This window comes from Salmo trutta, chromosome 21, assembly GCF_901001165.1.
Source record: "Salmo trutta chromosome 21, fSalTru1.1, whole genome shotgun sequence".
Classification (NCBI taxonomy): Eukaryota; Metazoa; Chordata; class Actinopteri; order Salmoniformes; family Salmonidae; genus Salmo; species Salmo trutta.
Window position 1 is genome coordinate 14244284 of NC_042977.1, and position 21625 is coordinate 14265908.

General features: G+C 39.6%; 1 protein-coding gene across 3 annotated transcripts; it reads right to left on the reverse strand.

The window, feature by feature from the left end:
• Positions 1-282: 282 nt before the first annotated feature.
• On the reverse strand, positions 283-20218 carry LOC115156753 (ceramide synthase 2). Of its 3 annotated transcripts, none has more exons than XM_029704406.1 (11): positions 20153-20218; positions 14200-14361; positions 13216-13333; positions 12751-12869; positions 10660-10717; positions 10072-10122; positions 5465-5557; positions 4855-4983; positions 2119-2228; positions 1661-1817; positions 283-1568 (listed from the first exon to the last, which is right to left on the reverse strand). In XM_029704406.1, the coding sequence occupies exons 2-11, from the start codon at positions 14358-14360 to the stop codon at positions 1350-1352; spliced, it is 1215 nt and encodes a 404-aa protein (XP_029560266.1). In that variant the 5' UTR covers position 14361; positions 20153-20218; the 3' UTR covers positions 283-1349. The 3 variants fall into 3 exon arrangements, with proteins under 3 accessions (XP_029560266.1, XP_029560267.1, XP_029560269.1); XM_029704407.1 differs by lacking the exon at positions 20153-20218 and adding an exon at positions 18899-19246; XM_029704409.1 differs by lacking the exon at positions 5465-5557.
• Between the last annotated feature and the right edge of the window lie 1407 nt (positions 20219-21625).

Below are 21625 nucleotides of genomic sequence, written 5' to 3' on the forward strand. Positions count from 1 at the left end.
AAGAATGTAAGCTTTCTGCCAATATCAGATATGTCTATGTCCTGGGAAATGTTCTTGTTACTTACAACCTCATGCTAATCACATTAGCCTACGTTAGCTCAACCGTCCCGTGGGGGACCCACCGATCCTGTAGAGGTTTTTAAAACAAGTAGGCCTCGTCTGTGGGACCATACCAACAACACACACTTATCTCTAGTTCTGTGTCATGCAACAATTGATACATTGCATTTCACATGATTAAAAGTTTCAACCAAATGACAAAAGTCACTGAAGGTAGGCCTATACATTCCAAAATGATGAAGGTTTATTCACCATTTAGAGGACGCTATTAGGCCAAGCATTTGCTATGACACAATGACCTGCACCCCTCTGCCCAAAGGTAAACTGAGTAAATTCAATGCAAAAGATCATTAAATATTGAAAACTCAAAGCGTTAGCATAGCAGAACTACAGTGAATAAAATCATGTATTGTTCCAAAATCATACTTTTTACCAATGTCTTGGTAAAAAAAAGTCATACATTGGTCAAACGAAAAGAACACCAATCACACTCGGTGATACAACATTTTAGGACGTGGAATCTAGGCTAGCTAGGCTAGCACACTATACTATCATTTTTTAAGTGTATTTTGTTGATCCATGCAAAACTAGTAAAATCTGTTTTTCTGCAATTGCATTACAGATGTTGTATAGCCCTATCATTTACAACAGTGTAGCCTACTCTAACCTCGGTTAACCCAGAACTAAAGTCTTGTGTCATTGGTCAGATGCTGGATTCTGGGTCCATTTGTGTTAAGAGAAGAGATGTATCACTCACAAACTCATAACATATTGTACGAATTGGGTGACGTAGTACACTATTGTGCACAATTTTAGGGGACCCGTTTTGGCTCTCGAGCACTACTTTCTAAATTACTGGCTGAAATTATACAAAAGCTCTGGAGCATCACAATAAGCCCACTATTATAAATCTTGACCATGAAATACAATTATATAGTTGAAAAACGACATGTTGAATTACAAAACAATTACATTTACAAAAACTGCACTCAAAACAATTCCTACAGAGATATCAAACCTTTTTGTGACAAACATTCAGTATACTGAAGCATGAATCTCTTAATTCAACAAATAATCTGTAGCCAAAATGTGAAAGCAAGTCTCTTTCATACACTTTCATACAGAGTTTTCCAGTCTTAAAAAGACTGAAATAGGCAGACCAATTGCTATCAAGTAGACTATGCGGAGAGAAATAGTGGCCAGATGGAGAAAAAGTACTCCATTCGAACTGGTCTAAAATGTAACTTAATTGTTGACAGAAAACAATCACCCTGTCTAGGTTCATAATTCTATCTCGCTTTGCGCATCTTGCTCACAATAGCAGCTCTGTGATTGGTCAGGTTTTTTAAGACAAAGCTTTTGCTCAGCATTTTCAGTTTGGAGTTCAGGGCATCTTTACTTCTCTCCCAACAACACTCCCCCTCTTCCTCTTTCTCCTCCCCCTCTCCCTTGTCGTCCTCCTCCTCTTCCAGCTCACTCTCTTCATCACTGCGTTCATCTTTATCCAGCTGAAGACACAAAAAGATACACATCATGAACACTCATGAAACATGTGATAGACTACTTGTTTCCTGGACATTTTGTGACCTCATATACTCACCTTGCCCAAGAATAGAAACTTGTTGGCCATACGTAGGATTAACACGGCCCAGAAGACATGAAGTGCTTGTAGCACCATCAGAAGAATGTTGAAAAAGTAGTAGCCAGCAAAGGGTTCAAAGACTTCCATGGACAACACAAGGGTTGTGTGGATTATTCTAGAAATCAGGGCAGGGAGGGGAAGAGGAAGCAAGTAATGCAATGATTAGAGTTAATATATCCCAGTTGTAAACCATTATATTCTAAGACATTTTATTCATTAAATTGTTGCTCCAACAAACATTGTTGTGTATTAGATGGCCAATAAAGTCGATTTGATACAATTAAGTAACCAATGAAAAGTTGTGTAACATTCACTATCAATACGAATAAATTCACAATTACAGATAATGTTAATTGTATTATAATGTCATGAAAAAAAACATTTAGAACTAAGAGACACCACTGAGTTAGTCTTACTTGCTGGGAAACACCACCAGACGAGTCACCAGGAAGACAGCAGCAAAAATGACAAACAACGTGTCGCATGTCTTTCTCCAGCCCGTGCCATAGTTGAACATCTTGGCAGACTGTAAAAACAGTAAGATATTCTAAGATGGATCCATAATGCAAACAAATGCTAACATTGAAATATGTTTCTATTGGAATAAATTAGGTGATGAGGCTAGTTTGTATGAATGTGCATAAAATTCATTACACTTTTGGTCTTTATATTCTCTCTCTATTGGTATTGAATGATAATTGACAGACTGGTTCACATTCCTGGCACTGCAGGTAAACCAAGGTCACACTAATGTCTGACTATGAATAAGAAGCCTCGTTTATACCTGGTGCTAACATGGGTCCTTTGTTCTGATCTTGTCTACATTCTTTAATTGTGCCCACATTTCCAGAAATGTGTCTACACATGGTATTAAAACGTGTCCGTTATCCGTCCACTGTGTCTGGATTGTGACCAGATTTCCTGGTCCCTTCCTTTATGCAAATTATTTCCCAGCTATTCTTTCAAAATAATATTTACTTATTGTAAGATACATATTGATTTAACCAGTCAATGGAGCCACCTGTCAATAATTTTAGAGGGCGAAATAATTATGACTCAAATGGTTTCTCTGTCCATATCTGTCTACACTTGTAAGATATCCAGACCCAATGCATGTCTGACTCTCTCCAGGAATGGTCAGGAAGATCTGATCACAATCAGATCACAATGTGTCTTCTGATGGTCAACACCTGTCTAAATACAGTTGAAGTCAGAAGTTTACATACACCTTAGCCAAATACATTTAAACTCAGTTTTTCACAACTCCTGACATTTAATCCTAGTAAAAATTCCCTGTCTTAGGTCAGTTAGGATCACCACTTTATTTTAAGAATGTGAAATGTCAGAATAATAGTAGAGAGAATGATTTATTTCAGCTTTTGTTTCTTTCATCACATTCCCAGTGGGTCAGAAGTTTACATACACTCAATTAGTATTTGGTAGCATTGCCTTTAAATTGTTTAACTTGGGTCAAACGCTTTGGGTAGCCTTCCAGAAACTTCCCACAATAAGTTGGGTGAATTTTGGCCCATTCCTCCTGACAGAGCTGGTGTAACTGAGTCAGGTTTGTAGGCCTCCTTGCTCGCACATGCTTTTTCAGTTCTGCACACAACTTTTCTATAGGATTGACATCAGGGCTTTGTGATGGCCACTCCAAAACCTTGATTTTGTTGTCCTTAAGCCATTTTGCCACAACTTTGAAAGTATGTTTAGGGTCATTGTCCATTTGGAAGACCCATTTGCGACCAAGCTTTAACTTCCTGACTGATGTCTTGAGATTTTGCTTCAATATATCCACATAATTTTCCTTCCTCATGATGCCATCTATTTTGTGAAGTGCACCAGTGCCTCCTGCAGCAAAGCACCCCCACAACATGATGCTGCCACCCCCGTGCTTCACGGTTGGGATGGTGTTCTTCGGCTTGCAAGCCTCCCCCTTTTTCCTCCACACTAATAGCGATAGTCATTATGGCCAAATAGTGCTATTTTTGTTTCATCAGACCAGGGGACATTTCTCCAAAAAATCTGATCTTTGTCCCCATGTGCAGTTGCAAACTGTAGTCTGGCTTTTTTATGGCGGTTTTGTGCAGTGGCTTCTTCCTTGCTGAGTGGCCATTCAGGTTATGTCGATATAGGACTCGTTTTACTGTGAATATAGATACTTTTGTACCTGTTTCCTCCAGCATCTTCACAAGGGCCTTTGCTGTTGTTCTGAGATTGATTTGCACTTTTCGCACCAAAGGGCGTTCATCTCTAGAGACAGAATGCGTCCCCTTCCTGAGCGGTATGACGGCTGCGTGGTCCCATGGTGTTTATACTTGTGTACTATTGTTTGTACAGATGAATGTGGTACCTTCAGGCATTTGGAAAATGCTCCCAAGGATGAACCAGACTTGTGGAGGTCTACAGTTTTTTATTCTGAGGTCTTGGCTGATTTCTTTTGATTTTCCCATGATGTCAAGCAAAGATGCACTGAATTTGAAGGTAGGCCTTGAAATACATACACAGGTACATCTCCAATTGACTTAAATTATGTTAATTAGCATATCAGAAGCTTCTAAAGCCATGACATCATTTTCTGTAATTTTACAAGCTGTTTAAAGGCACAGTCAACTTAGTGTATGTAAACTTCTGACCCACTGGAATTGTGATACAGTGAATTATAAGTGAAATAATCTGTCTGTAAACAATTGTTGTAAAAATTACTTGTGTCATGCACAAAGTAGATGTCTTAACCGACTTGCCAAAACTATAGTTTGTTAACAAGACATTTGTGGAGTGGTTGAAAAACAAGTTTTAATGATTCCAACCTAAGTGTATGTAAACTTTCGACTTCAGTTCTATGTGGGCACAATCAGAATGTGGACAAGATCAGGACAAAGGACACAAATTAGAACCAGGAATAAACAGGGCCAGTGAGTCATAAGACATGCCATGCTAATTTGACCATTATGTTCCTCATTGAACCTCAATGACAAAAATAGTGAGACCAGTGGGGGAAATAAAGAGACACATTTTCTCAACACGTCGGACAAGCTCTAACCTGTTTAGGTGCAGTGCATTTCACCAGTCCCAAGTGAAATACATGATTTTGAATATCTTAGGATATACAGACGGATGTTTATGGGGAGATTGGCAGATCCAGCTCTTACCTCTAGGAGGAAGTCAGAGGAGTCGTGAAGCAGCATCACCAGAGTACCTATCCGTACATAGTTGGAACAGTAGGAGAAACCAAGCAGGAAGATTGTGGCAATGTGGTGAATCACCTGCTCCTTGAAATCCTAGAAATGAGAGAGCTAAGTAGAGTAATGTGATAGCTAATGTCAAAAGTATGACGTTATGTACTGTACATCCAAAAATGAAGAAACCTGTCTGGGGAATACCAAATGCTTTGCTTTAGAATACTATACCGTATGTGTGCAACGTGATTTCAATGACTAATCAGACCAGGGATTAAATCATTGAAAGACCCTGTTGACCCTTTATTTCTCTGTGGAAGAAATGTGAGCTTTGAAGTAGATTATCCATTCACCTGACAGGTCTTTAAGTATATTATTAACCGTAGTACAAGTAACATGTACTGTACACTATCTTTAAATAGCAGAACAGCCAGTAGAGCTGATCATGTATGAAATATGAGGGAGCGCAGATAATGTCGCACCCTGATCCTTGCTCTTCCCTATTAGTACGTGTGATAAATAGGGACTGCTTATTATCATGGTCCTGGCAGGAAGTGAGGAGCAGGCAGATGAAGGGACTTACTTTCCTCTTGACGTCCACAGAGACACAGAGAAGCAGGGAGAGGTAGAAGCCCAGCTCCAGCTGGTAGTACCAGAAGTGGGCCCTCTCAATTGGCTGCAGAGGATTTACACATCCTACATTACTCATCTCATATGTATATACTGTATTCTATACCATCTACTGCATCTTGCCTATGCTGCACGGCCATCGCTCATCCATATATTTATATGTACATATTCTTATTCATCCATTTACATTTGTGTGTGAATAAGGTAGTTGTTGTGAATTTGTTCGATTACTTGTTAGATATTACTGCATTGTCGGAACTAGAAGCACAAGCATTTTGCTGCACTCTCATTAACATCTGCTAACCATGTGTATGTGACCAATAAAATTGTATTTGATATTATTTGAGGATAGGGAAACAGTGTTAGCCTACAGCATGACTATGATTGGGTGTAACATATGCACTTCCACTGGCTATGTACCGGTGCTGAATAACAAGGAAAATATACATTTTCATCTGCAAAAAACAAGATTTTAGAACCATAATAGAAAAGGTCTATACAGTAGTTGAATAAGCACACTTGGGATTATACAGTTAAAGTGTGCAGAATGTTATTTTTGCTGATGACAATGAGCCATTGTTTTGAGCTAAGTGTTTTGAACGGAATGTCTTTGAATGGGGAAATGACTGAGTGGGAATTCCAAACCATAATGAACCATACTGTAGATCCTCATACTTAGGTAGGGCCAGTGATGTTTTGTCCAATAACGACTATGCACCAAATACCAACACCTGGTTTTTGATTGCCAGAGATACAGTATGGACAGGATCTAACAGTAGTAGGTCATATCATTGTTGGTATAAGGTTAAGCCTACAGTATGTAGTGTACACTCAAGGGACAAAAACAGTACAGTACAGAAAAGTACAGTGCCTTCAGAAAGTATTCACACCCCTACAACTTTTTCCATATTTTGTTGTGTTACAACCTGAATTTAAAATGGAATGAATTTTGATTTTAGGTCACTGGCCTACACACAATACCCCATAACGTGAAAGTGGAATGATGGTTTTTCTCATTCTTTCTAATTAAGAACAAATTTAAAGCTGAAATGTCTGAAATCAATAAATATTCAACCCCTTTGTTATAGCAAGCCTAAATAAGTTCAGGAGTAAAAATGTACTTAAGTTGATACTTCAGGATTTTTTTATCTACTTCCCCAGAGTCAGATGAACGTGTGGATACCATGTTTATGTCTCTGCGTGAAGTTTGAAAGAAGTTGCTAACTAGCGCTAGCCTTGGTTTCTCAAATGACTGCCTCGCCTGGTTCACTAACTACTTCTCAGACAGAGTTCAGTGTGTCAAATTGGAGGGCCTGTTGTCCGGACCTCTGGCAGTCTCTATGGGGGTGCCACAGGGTTCAATTCTCAGGCCGACTCTTTTCTCTGTATACATCAATGATGTCGCTCTTGCTGCTGGTGATTCTCTGATCCACCTCTATGCAGGCGACACCATTTTCTATACTTCTGGCCCTTCTATGGACACTGTGTTATCTAACCTCCAGACGAGCTTCAATGCCATACAACTCTCCTTCCATGGTCTCCAACTGCTCTTCAACCGATCTCTGCCCACACCTGCCCGCCCGTCCAGCATCACCACTCTGGACGGTTCTGATTTAGATCAGAACCTTAATGTGATCAACTACATATACCTAGGTGTTTGGTTAGAGTGTAAACTCTCCTTCCAGACTCACATTAAGAATCTCCAATCCAAAATTAAATCTAGAATCGGCTTCCTATTTCGCAACAAAGCATCCTTCACTCATGCTGCAAAACATATCCTCGTATAACTGACTATCCTACCAATCCTTGACTTCGGCGATGTCATTTACAAAATATCCTCCAACACTCTACTCAGCAAATTGGATGCAGTCTATCACAATGCCATCCATTTTGTCACCAAAGCCCCATATACTACCCACCACTGTGACCTGTATGCTCTCGTTGGCTGGCCCTCACTTCATATTTGTCTCCAAACCCACTGGCTCCAGGTCATCTATTTGTCTCTGCTAGGTAAAGCCCCGCCTTATCTCAGCTCACTGGTCACCATAGCAGCACCCACCCGTAGCATGTGCTCTAGCAGGTATATCTCACTGGTCACCCCCAAAGCCAATTCCTAGTTTGGCCGCCTTTCCTTCCAGTTCTCTGCTGCCAATGATGCAAAAATCACTGAAGCTGGAGACTCATATCTCCCTCACTAACTTTAAGCACCATCTGTCAGAGCAGCTCACAGATCACTGCACCTGTACATAACCCATCTGTAAATGGCCCATCCAACTACCTCATCCCCATACTGTTATTTATTTCATTTATTTTGCTCCTTTGCACCCCAGTATTGTCACGACTTCCGCCGAAGTCGGTCCCTCTCCTTGTTCGGGCGGCGTTCGAAGGTCGACGTCACTGGTCTTCTAGCCATCGCCGATCCACCTTTCATTTTCCATTTGTTTTGTCTTTGTTTTCTACACACCTGGTTTCATTCCCCAATTACATGTTCATGTATTTAACCCTCTGTTTCCCCCATGTTTTTGTGCGTGATTGTTTCAATGTTCATTCGGTATGTTATGGCTGGTTTTCGACGGGTGCTGTTTTCACCCGTGCGTAATTGATTACCGTTTACTGTTGGTCAAGTGTATTGTTACCTTGTGCCTTGATTTTGAGTAAAGTACGTTGCTCACTCATTCTGCTCTCCTGCGCCTGACTTCATGAACCAGCTACACCCACCTTCTGACAAGTATCTCTACTTGTACACTCATCTTCTGCACATCTATCACTCCAGTGTTTAATTGCTATATTGTCATTATTTCGCCACTATGGCCTATTTATTGCCTTTACCTCCCTTATCCTACCTCATTTGCACACACTGTGTGACTTTTTTGTTGTTGTTGACTTTTTCTATTGTATTATTGACTGCATGTTTGTTTATTCCATGTGTAACTCTGTGTTGTTGTTTGTGTCACACTGCTTTGCTTTATCTTGGCCAGGTCGCAGTTGTAAATGAGAACTTGTTCTCAACTAGCCTACCTGGTTAAATAAAGGTGAAATAAAACAAAATAGTGCAATTACTAACTAGCATTAGCGCAATAACTGGAAGTCTATGGGTATCTGCTAGCTGCTAGGAGATACCCATAGACTTCCAGTCTTCCAGTCATTGCGCTAACGCTAGTTACCATTGACTCGCAAAACTACCTCTAACTTCCTTCATACTGGACACAGAGACATAAAAATGGTTTCCACAAGTTCATATGACTTTGGGGAAGTAGATAAAGGGCCCCATTGCCAACATCCCAAAGTATCCCTTTAACAAGTCACATAATAATTTGCATGTACTCACTCTGTGTGCAATACTAGTGTTTAACATGATTTTTTAATGACTACCTCATCTCTGTACCCCAAACATACAATTAACTGTAAGGTCCCTCAGTCAAGCAGTGAATTTCAAACATAGATTCAACCACAAAGACCAGGGAGGTTTCCCAATACCTCGTAAAGAGGGGCACCTATTGGTTGATGTGTATAAATCAAAAAGCAGACATTGAATTTCCCTTTGAGCATGGTGAGGTTATTAATTACACTTTGGATGGTGTATCAATACACCAAGTCACTACAAAGATACAGGCGTCCTTCCTAACTCAGTTGCGGAGAGGAAGGAAACCGCTCAGGGATTTCACCATGAGGCCCGGTGACTTTAAAACAGTTACAGAGTTTAATGGCTGTGATAGGAGAAAACTGAGGATGGATCAACAACATTGTAGTTACTCCACAATACTAACCTAAATGACAGAGCGAAAAGAAGGAAGCCTGTACAGAATGCAAATATTCCAAAAAATGCAATAAGGCACTAAAGTGAAACTGCAAAAAATGTATGTTTGGAGAAAATACAACACATCACTGAGTACCACTCTTCATATTTTCAAGCATGGTGGTGGCTGCATCATGTTATGGGTATGTTTATCATCGGCAAGGACTAGATACATTTTTAAGATAAAATCCTAGAGGAAAACCTGTTTCAGTCTACTTTCCAACAGATACTGGTAGACAAATTCACCTTTCAGCCGGACAATAACCTAAAACACAAGGTAAAATATACACTGGAGTTGCTTACCAAGACGACATTGAATGTTCCTGAGTGGCCTACAGTAGTTCGTTTTCACTTGAAGCGACTTGAAAATCTATGGCAAGACTTGAAAATAGCTGTCCAGCATTAATCAACAACCAACTTATCAGAGCTTGAAGAATTTAAAAAAGAATGGGCAAATGTTGCACAATCCATGTGTGGAAAGCTCTTAGAGACTCACCCAGAAAGACTCACAGCTGTAATCGCTGCCAAAGGTGACTCTAACATGTATTGACTCTTCCACTTTGACATTAGAGTATTTTGTGTAGATCAGTAACAAAAAAATGCCAATTAAATTTGTAACACAACAAAATGTGGGAAAAGTCAAGGGGTGTGAATACTTTCTGAAGGCATATACATATTTGTGCTCTCTAAGTTAAAAGCTATAGGGTTATAAAGGAAGAGGGTATAGACATGGATTGAAGGGAAACCAGAACATGTGAGCTTACTTGTTGTGGATATCCTGTCCAGCATTCTCTCTGGTCCCAAAACCAGGATTTCTAAAGGGAAAGGAGGTCGAAATAAACAAGTTTCTCATGGAGATGAAGCCCATGTGACCTGAACAGACCTGGGTTCAAAAACTATTTAGGGTATTTCAATTACTTTCAAAGACATGTGGAAGTAAGTATTTTGATATTTTGTATTTGAAAACACAAGTAGTTATATATTTGTTTTATTTAAAAAATATATATAACATTTGATTTGATATTAGAATGTATTTGGAAATAGACTTGGAAAGTAATGGCGGTTATTTGAAAATACTCAAATACACAAATATTTAAATACGCCCATGCATTTGAACCAGGTCTGTTTGGTATTGAAATAATATATTTGGAAATAAGTATTTGAAAAAAAATTCAGATAGTCGGCTGTTTATTGGAAAGTAATTGAAAAAACTTCCAACAGAAGTAGTTGATTCGGGCCACATGATTTGAAAATACTCAAATACAAATAAATAAGTATATAAATTACACATAATCAAATACACATGTATTTGAACGCAGGTCTGAAGGGTTGTGGTTCATACTAATACCCACATTGATCAAAGTTGCGAGTCCAGCTAGGAACGCTATGAGGTAGAAGAAAAACCTCCAACTGCAAAATGACACAGGTTTTAGTTACAATTTAAAGGGAAATTCCGCCACTTTTCAACCTCATATTCATCATATCCAACACCAAACCAGTGTCTACATACAGTACCAGTCAAATGTTTGGACACATCTACTCATTCAAGGGTTTTTCTTTATTTTGACTATTTTCTACATTGTAGAATAATAGTGAAGACATCAAAACTATGCAATAACACATATGGAATCATGTAGTAACCAAAAAAGTGTTAAACAAATAGAAATATATTTTAGATTTTAGATTCTTCAAGTAGCCACCCTTTGCCTTGATGACAGCTTTGCACACTCTTGGCATTCTCTTAACCAGCTTCATGGGGAATGCTTTTCCAACAGTCTTGAAGGAGTTCACACATATGCTGCGCACTTGTCCGCTGCTTTTCCTTCACTCTGCTGTCCAACTCATCCCAAACCATCGCAATTGGGTTGAGGTCGGGTGATTGTGGAGGCCAGGTTATCTGATGCAGCACTCAATCACTCTCCTTGGTCAAATAGCCCTTACACAGCCTGGAGGTGTGTTTTGGGTCATTGTCCTGTTGAAAAACAAATGATAGTCCCACTAAGCGCAAACCAGATGGGATGTCGTATCGCAGCAGAATGCTGTGGTAGCCATGCTGGTTAAGTGTGCCTTGAATTCTAAATAAATCACAGACTGTGTCACCAGAAAAGCACCCCCACACCATCACACCTCCTCCTCCATGCTTCACGGTGGGAACCACACATGCAGAGATCATCCGTTCACCTACTCTGCGTCTCACAAAGACACGGTGGTTGGTACCAAAAATCTCAAATTTGGACTCATCAGACCAAAGGACAGATTTCCACCGGTCTAATGTCCCTTGCTCATGTTTCTTGGCCCAAGCATGTCTCTTCTTCTAATTGGTCCTTTAGTAGTGGTTTATTTGCAGTAATTCGACCACAAAGGCCTGATTCACGCAGTCTCCTCTGAACAGTTGATGTTTAGATGTGTCTGTTACTTGAACTCTGGGAAGCATTTATTTGGGCTGCAATTTCTGAGGTGCAGTTAACTCTAATGAACTTATCCTCCGCAGCAGAGGTAACTCTGGGTCTTGCTTTCCTGTGGCGGTCCTCATGAGAGACAGTTTCATCATACGCTTGATGGTTTTTGTGACTGCACTTGAAGAAACTTTCAAAGTTCTTGACATTTTCCCGGATTTATATCTTAAAGTAATGATGGACTGTCGTTTCTCTTTGCTTATTTGAGCTGTTCTTGCCATAATATGGACATTGTCTTTACCAAATAGGGCTATCTTCTGTATACCACCCCTACCATGTCACAACTCAACTGATTGGCTCAAACGCATTAAGAAGGAAAGAAATTCCACAAATTAACTTTCAATAAGGCATACCTGTTAATGGAAATGCATTCCAGGTAACTACCTCATGAAGCTGGTTTAGAATGCGAAGAGTGTGCAAAGCTGTCATCATGGCAAAGGGTGGCTACTTTGAAGAATCTCGAAAATAAAATGTATTTGTTTAAAACTTTTTGACTGGTAAAGTATGTGAAAACAGCGCGTTTCTATGATCTGTGGTTAAAAAAGATAAGAAAGTTCCTCACAGGGTAGGATTTAAAGTAATTAAACAGTGATTAAAAAATATATATATATAAAGTCATCGGGTAGAACTTTTTAACTTTTAATATTTTTTTCTACAAAAGGTAAAAATTTGCCATTTTCACATATGTAGACACTGGTATTGTGCTGGAGATAATGAAAATGATGTTGAAAAGTGGTGGAATTGCCACTTAAAGTCTTACAACTAGAGCTGCATTGGCAACATGAAAATGGAATGACATCAAACATCATTGAATTTTTCAGTCCTTTTCCGGATAACCAGGTCTTCATTGTAAATAAACAAGAATTTGTTCTCAACTGACTGGTTAAATGAAGGTTAAATTAAATTATATAAAAAAAATTGGTCATACAAGTGAATGAAGCTAAATGAAAGGGCAAAAACCCTTTGCTTAGTAAAGACGGGACTTACCAAGCCTCGCAGAACCTCTTGGTGTAGCTGGGCCTGTCTTGGTTTCTGCGGTGACGGAACCAGGTCTCAATTTGTCTCTGGGTTTTGTCACATTGTGCCATTAGACTGATGATATCACTCTAAATATGAAGGTATATAGACAGAACATTACTACAGCTGTAAATATACTACAGCTCTCGCTAAAAGTCATTATTTATTCGTCCAATATGTCCAAACCTATTTGTAATCTGTTATTATGCCAATGTAGTTACACAGTAACTTAATTCTGTGGTTATGCACCTGTATCAACATTTTCCAGGAACTCGTAGACCAGGATGCTTGTGCATTATCTATTTCACTATCATAGCAGGCATGTCCCCGTCACCCTTCCATTCCCACAGTGCAAACACTTCCAGCAGCTATGTTGACGTAAGAGATCAAGACCGGCATATATCATTATCAGAGTTTGATGTCTCTGACACTAACCTGAGATGGTTGTCGGTTTTGTTGGGTGTAGAATGACTCAAGCTTTGTGGAGGGAGCGACAGCCATGCGTAGTCTGTTCCTCAACCCCACATATCTGCCCAAAGGGGGAGCCACAACCCTAGCGGTGAGGAAAATATAAGAGCAAATGTTGATCTTCACAGCAAGAGGTCTAGTATTACTAATGACAATATGACAATAGGTGTGTTTCTATAGTTCTTTGATAATCTATACATGATGTGTGTGTGTGTGTGTGTGTGTGTCTGTACTATACAGAATATCTGTGCTTGTCTTTTATTATTATTGTGTATCCTGTACGTATGACTAATAAAACGTTAACTTAAAACTTGTCTCTGTTTTGCTGTAATAACCTCTTTAAGCCATTCATTAGGCCAGAGAAAGCTAATGGGGATCAGTCGGGTTACCGGTGGAAACGGCTGCTGTAGCAACAGAGCCCACCCTCTCTCCACTCTACCTGCTGCTGCTCTCTCTTTCAGCAAAGTGCTGACACCTGCTCCCTCTACTATTCCCAACTGGCCTACGCTACCGCCAACAACACCCGCCAAAGCACCTGCAGGCATACAGGGCAGGGCAACCAACAATACAGCCTCCACCTATGCGGATTTCATTTCACTGCTACTGTTTGTTGTCGGGTGATGTTGCATGACAAGACTTCATCGAGAATTCAATCAAACCCGTGCTGTGGAACAGTCACACTGTGGAAAAATCATGCTATTCTTCAACTATAAAAATACTTGATGTCATTACTCAAATATTTTCACCCTTTTACTTGATTTTAGTAAAAGGGTGCAGTTTCACATTTCTGTACAATCAGATTGTTCAACTGTGTGATTTGAATCTTCCCCTTTTTACATGTCACTGATTCATATTTCAGACACACATTCTTGTTGATTACTGGCCAAAGTATTGTTGCAAACGAAGATCGTACCCAAGATGTGGTCCATACAGTAGTTCCACAAAAGTTACCTGTCAAATACTAGACGGAGTACAATGAACCCTAGAGCCAGAGGCAAAGTGAACAGCAGGTCACGGGGTCGCGGACACTCCTGCATCTGCTCCATGTCTCTCCAGGTGATCCCAGGAGGCAGCCAGTACTCATGCCTCCACAGATCTGGCAGGAGGTCCATGCTGGATGAAGGCGTGAAGAGGGATAAGTGGCATAATGATATATAATTGATTTGAGTTGAATGTGTGAATCGTGGATGTCAATCTAACAGTGTGACTATGCTCTGAATGCTTCTTAATCAGATAACATTTTTGTGTCATCTTTACGATAATGTTGACGTAGCAGGTAATACGTGTAGTACTTGTGTAGAAATTGTACACCAGTAATGAATTGTAAAAGCCTGTTATATTAAATTATGTGCCAAGATTCAGCCTTTTGACATGCACTCTTTGTGACTCCTAGGAAGAATTTTATCCGCATAACCTCAAAATGTCTCCAAGTTTTCACCATCATTGTAAAGCCCTCGTTATTTTGTTGCTTTTGCAAAGTCATTTCTGAAGATTATTATTTATTACATGTGATTAGTGATTCAGTTATTATTTATTTAATGTGATTAGGGATTCAATTATTAATTATTTCATGTGATTAGTGATTCAATTGTCCCTCCCTTTTATACACAACAAGCTTCCATTCCCCCTGTCACAAGGGGATTTATGGCTGATTTAAGATGAAATCATCAATCCTGTTACTTTAATTGGCACCTAATAAGTACTTACCTAATAGGAAAACATGTATTTTATTAAGCTGAACATGTGCTCTTCATCACAGAATGTTAAAATTAGTTGAAATCAAACGTTTTTTACACTACCCAAAATTAACTAATTTCGTGGAGCGACCGAGGGAATAGGTGTCTGTTTTGCAGGCGTCTTTGATTTAAAGGGGCAGTGCAGTTAAATCGTGATTTTTCCCCAAAAAATGATCAGACCGGATGTGGTTCTGGATTTTCGTTTCTGGATTTTTTTCATGCGCACGATCATCTGCATGCTTTTCCCTCCGCTGTGCACTTCCCCCTCCGAGTCCTTTCAGCTGCTGCTCCGCGCTCGCTCACTCCGTGACTCCGCTGCCGCTTGTTCGAACAAACGTAGTTCTTAGTCTGTTGTAACAGTAATCAAAGCAAACAGAAGCGCGACACAACAGGCAGTCTAGCGATGTCATGTTATTTTGTTCAGGAGGGGAGTTAGCCTGCATGCAGCTATTTAGGCAAGCTATACACTGAGTACACCAAACATTAGGAACACCTTCCTAATACTGAGTTGCACCCCCCCTTTTGCCCTCGGCCTCAATTCGTCATTCCATTTGTGTTATTTCATAGTTTTGATGTCTTCACTATTATTCTACAATGTAGAAAATAGAAACATTTAGAAAAACCCTTGAATGAGTAGGTGTGTCCAAACTTTTGACTGGTACTGTATATTTTGGGGGAATGTTCATTGAAATCGCCACCAAGTTTTTTTTCTCCGCAGTTCAGAGACATTGGCCACATCATACGTCAATGTCCATCAAATTGGTTAACGGTTCAGAAGAGGGTGAGTAAAGCATAGAGTAAAAATAGAAACTTGAATGTGTGTGTAAAATAACACATTCGGATCCTTACCCACTGGGTACACAATGGTTAAATGACTGTTGTTTCCACGTAATTTCAATGAAATTATATTGAATAGATCGATGTTGAATTGACAGTGGGGGAAAAATTTTGTATTCAGCGTCTGCCTTTTAAAACTTATATTTCTACACTATGAGGTCGAAATGACACCCTGAAATTCTGACAATTATGATAATGTCCTTTTTAGGTAAGAGCTGTTAGGAAAAAAATCCTGTAATTGCAGCCTGCTCAGGTGGGATGGAACTTTTGGCCCACATCATGACGTCACAATGTGAACTGACACCAGTGCCATGTACTGTATAGAGAGTTGGGCCAATGCGGTTTCTGTCTGAATTTTCAGAGATCGCCACTTTCTCCTCCACAGCCAGTGTTAAGCGTGTGCTCTTTATTTCGGATAGTTAGTCAAAACATATGAAGATGTCCAGTGAAAGCATATATGCAATTTGTTAACACCATAACACAGTACAGACTTGGATACACATTGTCCCGAATGTCTGTTAAATTTGCTGCTCTGTTTTGCTTGTGGTTCAATTCATAGGGAATTGTCAGAGGCGCTCTCATATTGTTACATCACCAACATTTTTAGAATAACATGGCAGCTGTTTTAAACCTGGCTGAACTCTCTCGCTATATATATATATATATATACATACATACATACATACATACATACATACATACAGTTGAAGTCGGAAGTTTACATACACCTTAGCCAAATACATTTAAACTCAGTTTTTCACAATTCCTGACATTTTATCCTAGTAATAATTCCCTGTCTTAGGTCAGTTAGGATCACCACTTTATTTTAAGAATGTGACATGTCAGAATAATAGTAGAGAGAACGATTTATTTCAGCTTTTATTTATTTCATCACATTCCCAGTGGGTCAGAACTTTACATACACTCAATTAGTATTTGGTAGCATTGCCTTTAAATTGTTTAACTTGGGTCAAACATTTCTGGTAGCCTTCCACAAGCTTCCCACAATAAGTTGGGTGAATTTTGGCCCATTCCTCCTGACAGAGCTGGTGTAACTGAGTCAGGTTTGTAAGCCTCCTTGCTCACACATGCTTTTTCAGTTCTGCCCACAAATTTCCTATAGGTTTGAGGTCAGGGCTTTGTGATGGCCACTCCAATACCTTGACTTTGTTGTCCTTAAGCCATTTTGCCACAACTTTGGAAGTATGCTTGGGGTCATTGTCTGTTTGGAAGACCCATTTGCGACCAAGCTTTAACTTCCTGACTGATGTCTTGAGATATTGCTTCAATATATCCACATAATTTTCCTGCCTCATGAAGCCATCTATTTTTTTGTGTTTTCTCTGGCTTGCAAGCCTTCCCCTTTTTACTCCAAACATAACGAGGATGTTGGTTTTGTTTGGTATGATCTCCAATTAGCGGCAGCTGGTTGTCGTTGTCTCTAATTGGAGGTCATATTTAAGCTGATGTTTGTCCCACTTGTTTTTGTGGGTGATTATATTTTGAGTGGTGTGTTTTCTCACTGCGTCACGGTTTGTTGTTTTTGTTAGTTCAAGTATTTAGTGTATTGCATTACTTTTCACGAATAAATAAAGATGTGGAACTACAAACACCCTGCATTTTGGTCCGATCCTTCAGACAGGTGTGACAAGACCAGAGGACATTTCTCCAAAAAGTAGGATCTTTGTCCCAATGTGCAGTTGCAAACCATAGTCTGTTTTTTTTATGGCGGTTTTGGAGCAGTGGCTTCTTCCTTGCTGAGCGGCCTTTCAGGTTATGTCGTTATAGGACTCCTTTTACTGCGAATATAGATACTTTTTACCTGTTTCCTCCAGCATCTTCACAAGGTTCTTTGTTGTTGTTCTGGGATTGATTTGCACTTTTCGCACCAAAGTACGTTCATCTCTAGGAGACAGAACGTGTCTCCTTCCTGAGCGGTATGATGGCTGCGTGGTCCCATGGTGTTTATACTTGCGTACTATTGTTTGTACAGATGAATGTGGTACCTTCAGGCGTTTGGAAATTGCTCCCAAGGATGAACCAGACTTGTGGAGGTCTACAATTTTTTTCTGAGGTCTTGGCTGATTTCTTTTTATTTTCTCATGATGTCAAGCAAAGAGACACTGAGTTTGAAGGAAGGCCTTGAAAAACATCCACAGGTACACCTCCAATTGACTCAAATTATGTAAATTACCCTATCAGAAGCTTCTAAAACCATGACATAATTTTCTCGAATTTTCCAAGCAGTTTAAAGGCACAGTCAATTTAGTGTATGTAAACTTCTGACCCACTGGAATTGTGATACAGTGAATTTAAGTGAAATAATCTGTCTGTAAACAATTGTTGGAAAAATGACTTGTGTCATGCACAAAGTAGATGTCTTAACCGACTTGCCAAAACTATAGTTTGTTAACAAGAAATTTGTGGAGTGGTTGAAAAATAAGTTAATGACTCCAATCTAAGTGTATGTAAACTTCCGACTTCAACTGTATGACTCTGTAATAGACCAATGAGTGTTCATTTGGGTAAGGGGTGGGCTCAGACTATCATATCAGCCAATCAAGGATGTGTATGTAAATATCTTCACAATTGTTTCCTAATGCCCACATGATCAGACTGAGCATTTCAAGGGCCAAAGGAGGCCCAGGGAAATAAATGATTTAAAATTATATATTTTGGAGTTATTTTCATTAAATAAGCACACACATTGATTTATTAGACATAGTGATGATTTAAAAATAAAATTAAAGACTACATGGGGGCTTTAATAATTAAAAACCCATCAGAATTGCTGAAAAGTTAGGCTACAGTGTGAGGATGTTAATCATGTGATCATGAGAAACAATAATTTGTGGGGGAAAAGTGTAATTCAATTAACGAGATCAATACATGTTGTTATTTTAATGGAAAGTCAAATAGGCAACGCTATTTCACCTGGTTGACCTATATAAAAATATATATTAATTACCTATCTTAACCTGTTGACGGTTGATTCTATATAAATAACATACTATTTATATTGAGAACTAATAGTTTAGGTAAAAACGGTGCCAACAAGAACGGTTATAACGACCTACCTGTCAGAGCTTGGCTGGAGTAATAGAGGGTGCGTTGACAAATAAAAAGACGAATCACCAATTAATCCATCCAACAGCGAGTTTTCCCTCTCTTTTCTTTGTAAAACTCCTTCGGGGATCAATTGAAGATCCAACTGCGCTGTGCCCTTTGATTCCACTGATGCCAAAACAGCGTTTACGATTAAACAAAAGGGGTGTGTTCAGTGTGCGAAAGTTTGATGACACAATTTTTAAGCTCTACTGAGGAACGAAGACCAGAAGAAAAAACGGTAATGGTTATATGGCTCCATTATTTAAAGGTGCTCTGCTTAAATTCCTCTCCCTAACCACCAAGTGAAAAATGTGTATCTACCAGTAATTGAAATGTGACTGAAATTGACCATAGAGAATATTGATGGCTATATGCTTACAGTATAACTTGTTTGAGGATAGCACTTTGTCCATCCTTGAATCAAGGCCAAATGAAATGTCAGTGTGCTACTTGACCACTGTGTGACACAGAAGTTAAATTATTTAGTGCCTGTATGGAGTTCTTTTGTATTGTTCTGAGGCATGCATGAACTTTATCCTTTTTACATCAGCAGATGTCACAAAGTGCTATACAGAAACCCAGCCTAAAACCCCAAACAGGAAGCAATGCAGATGTAGAAGCACGGTGGCTAAGAAAAACCTAGAGAGGCACCAGGCTCTGAGTCTTTACTATTGTAAAGTGGTTGTTCCACTGGATATCATAAGGTGAATGCACCAATTTGTAAGTCGCTCTGAATAAGAGCGTCTGCTAAATGACTTAAATGTTAAATGTAATGTAAATCTTCAACACGCATGTAAATGAAACCTCTAAGCTAAGGAATTTGTTGTGAGGTCACAAGTTTAGTGATCTAATAAATATGTTATTTTGGAGAAGCAGGGACCATATAGGTCTCTGTCTCCAAACAACACAGGTTAAATTTGAATTTCTCCAATGATACTGAAAATCTATTCCATCTGGGAAATAACTAGTATCGTACGAACCATCCTGATCTTGTGAGCTTACATTCCGTTTTGCTACACCGAAAATGAGATCAGGATGGTTCGTACAAGGATAGGAGAAGACAGTCTTTCAGAACATTCATTTGTCAAACATGGCACTCAGTCACAACCTATTTACTTTGTTGATAACTTTCATCAGTTAAAATTGAAAATGCCCTCCTAGAGCGTCAAAGTTTGTCCACTCTTCACCATGGAGCTTTCATTGGCATAGTCAAGCTTGCTTACCTTCACTTTGAAGAGGTCAAAAGAAACCAAGCCAACTTGAAGTATAGGTCTATGTTTGGTCAGCCACTCCTTGTGTGTACTCAAGTGGATCAGCAGTCAAGGAACTTAAATACAAGTTGTGCACACTGCCGCCCACCCTCCACACTTACTGCCAGCCAGCCAACCACACAGGCCGGTAAAATAGTTATGCTGGTGTGATAAGGAGCCAGATGACTGTCACTAGATGTAATCACTATTGTAACACAGATGCCACAATCACTTTTCTTATGCTCGTGTACATGGATAGTACATCTGATTCATAATATTATGACAGTGAGCTGGCAAGATGATTTGGCTTGCTATAGGCTTATACACTGAACAAAAATATAAAGTGTTGGTCCCATGTTTCATGAGCTGAAATAAAAAAATCCCAGAAATTTTCCATACACACAAAAAGCTTATTTCTCTCAGTTTGTGCACAAATGTGTTTACATCCCTGTTAGTGAGCATTTCTCCTTTGCCAAGATAATCCATCCATCTGAAAAGGGTGGCATATCAAAAAGATGATTTAAAAAGCATGATCATTACACAGGTGCACCTTGTGCTGGGGACAATAAAAGGCCGCTTTAAAATGTGCAGTTTTACTTGACTGGCGTGAAACCACGCCAGTCAAGGACCTCCGCATCTGGCTTCTTCACCTGTGGGATTGTCTGAGACCAGCCACCTGGACAGCTAATGAAACTGAAGAGTATTTATATCTGTATTAAATCCCTTTTGTGGGGAAAAACTCATTCTGATTGCCTGGGCCTGGCTCCCCAGTAGGTGCAGTCATGGGTGGGCCTGGGAGGGCATAGGCGCACCCACTTGGCAGCCAGGCCCACCCATGGCTACACCCCTGCCCAGTCATGTAAAATCCATAAATTAGGGCCTCATTTATTTCAATTGACTGATTTCCTTATATGAACTGTGACTCAGCAAAACCTTTGAAAATGTGGCATTGTTGCATTTATGTTTTTGTTCAGTATAGATTCAAAGATGAAAACATATGGAGCATATGGTCTCTCAGAGTTGACGTGGGAATTAACAGCAGAGGGCGCTACATTGGTGGCAGAAGTTACCCCTATACAAAGACCTACCCTGAGAGCCACTACTTTATCCTCTATTCATCACTCTGGTAAAGTTACCGCAAATATTCTCTCTCTTTATGGGGAATACATACTGGGATATTTATTTTCTAAGCATGTCAACCATCCAAAATGTTCCGAGGTTACGGTTCAACACGTGATATTTCATGCAGTGTCAACGCTTCGGTCCGTGGTAGGAATGAAGAGTCCCATTAGCTTTGTGCCTACCAGTTTACTACATTGTCAGAACCCACTGTGGCGCAATCTGCCTCACTAATTGCTTGCCTAATGAGATGGGAGGTGTGGCTGTTATTCAGATCATCCTATTGGGCTCCCGTCAACTGGAAGCAATTCACATGCAATTTTAACT

What these genes read in the sequence shown, in the direction of transcription:
- LOC115156753 (XM_029704406.1), bottom strand. Translation starts at nt 14,360, where the DNA reads ATGGACCTCCTGCCAGATCTGTGGAGGCATGAGTACTGGCTGCCTCCT. An exon ending in CTCCGTCTAGTATTTGACAG is followed by an intron (nt 13,334 to 14,199) that starts GTAACTTTTGTG and finishes CCTCACCGCTAG; the next exon opens with GGTTGTGGCTCCCCCTTTGG. An exon ending in GACTCGCAACTTTGATCAAT is followed by an intron (nt 10,123 to 10,659) that starts GTGGGTATTAGT and finishes CTTTCCCTTTAG; the next exon opens with AAATCCTGGTTTTGGGACCA.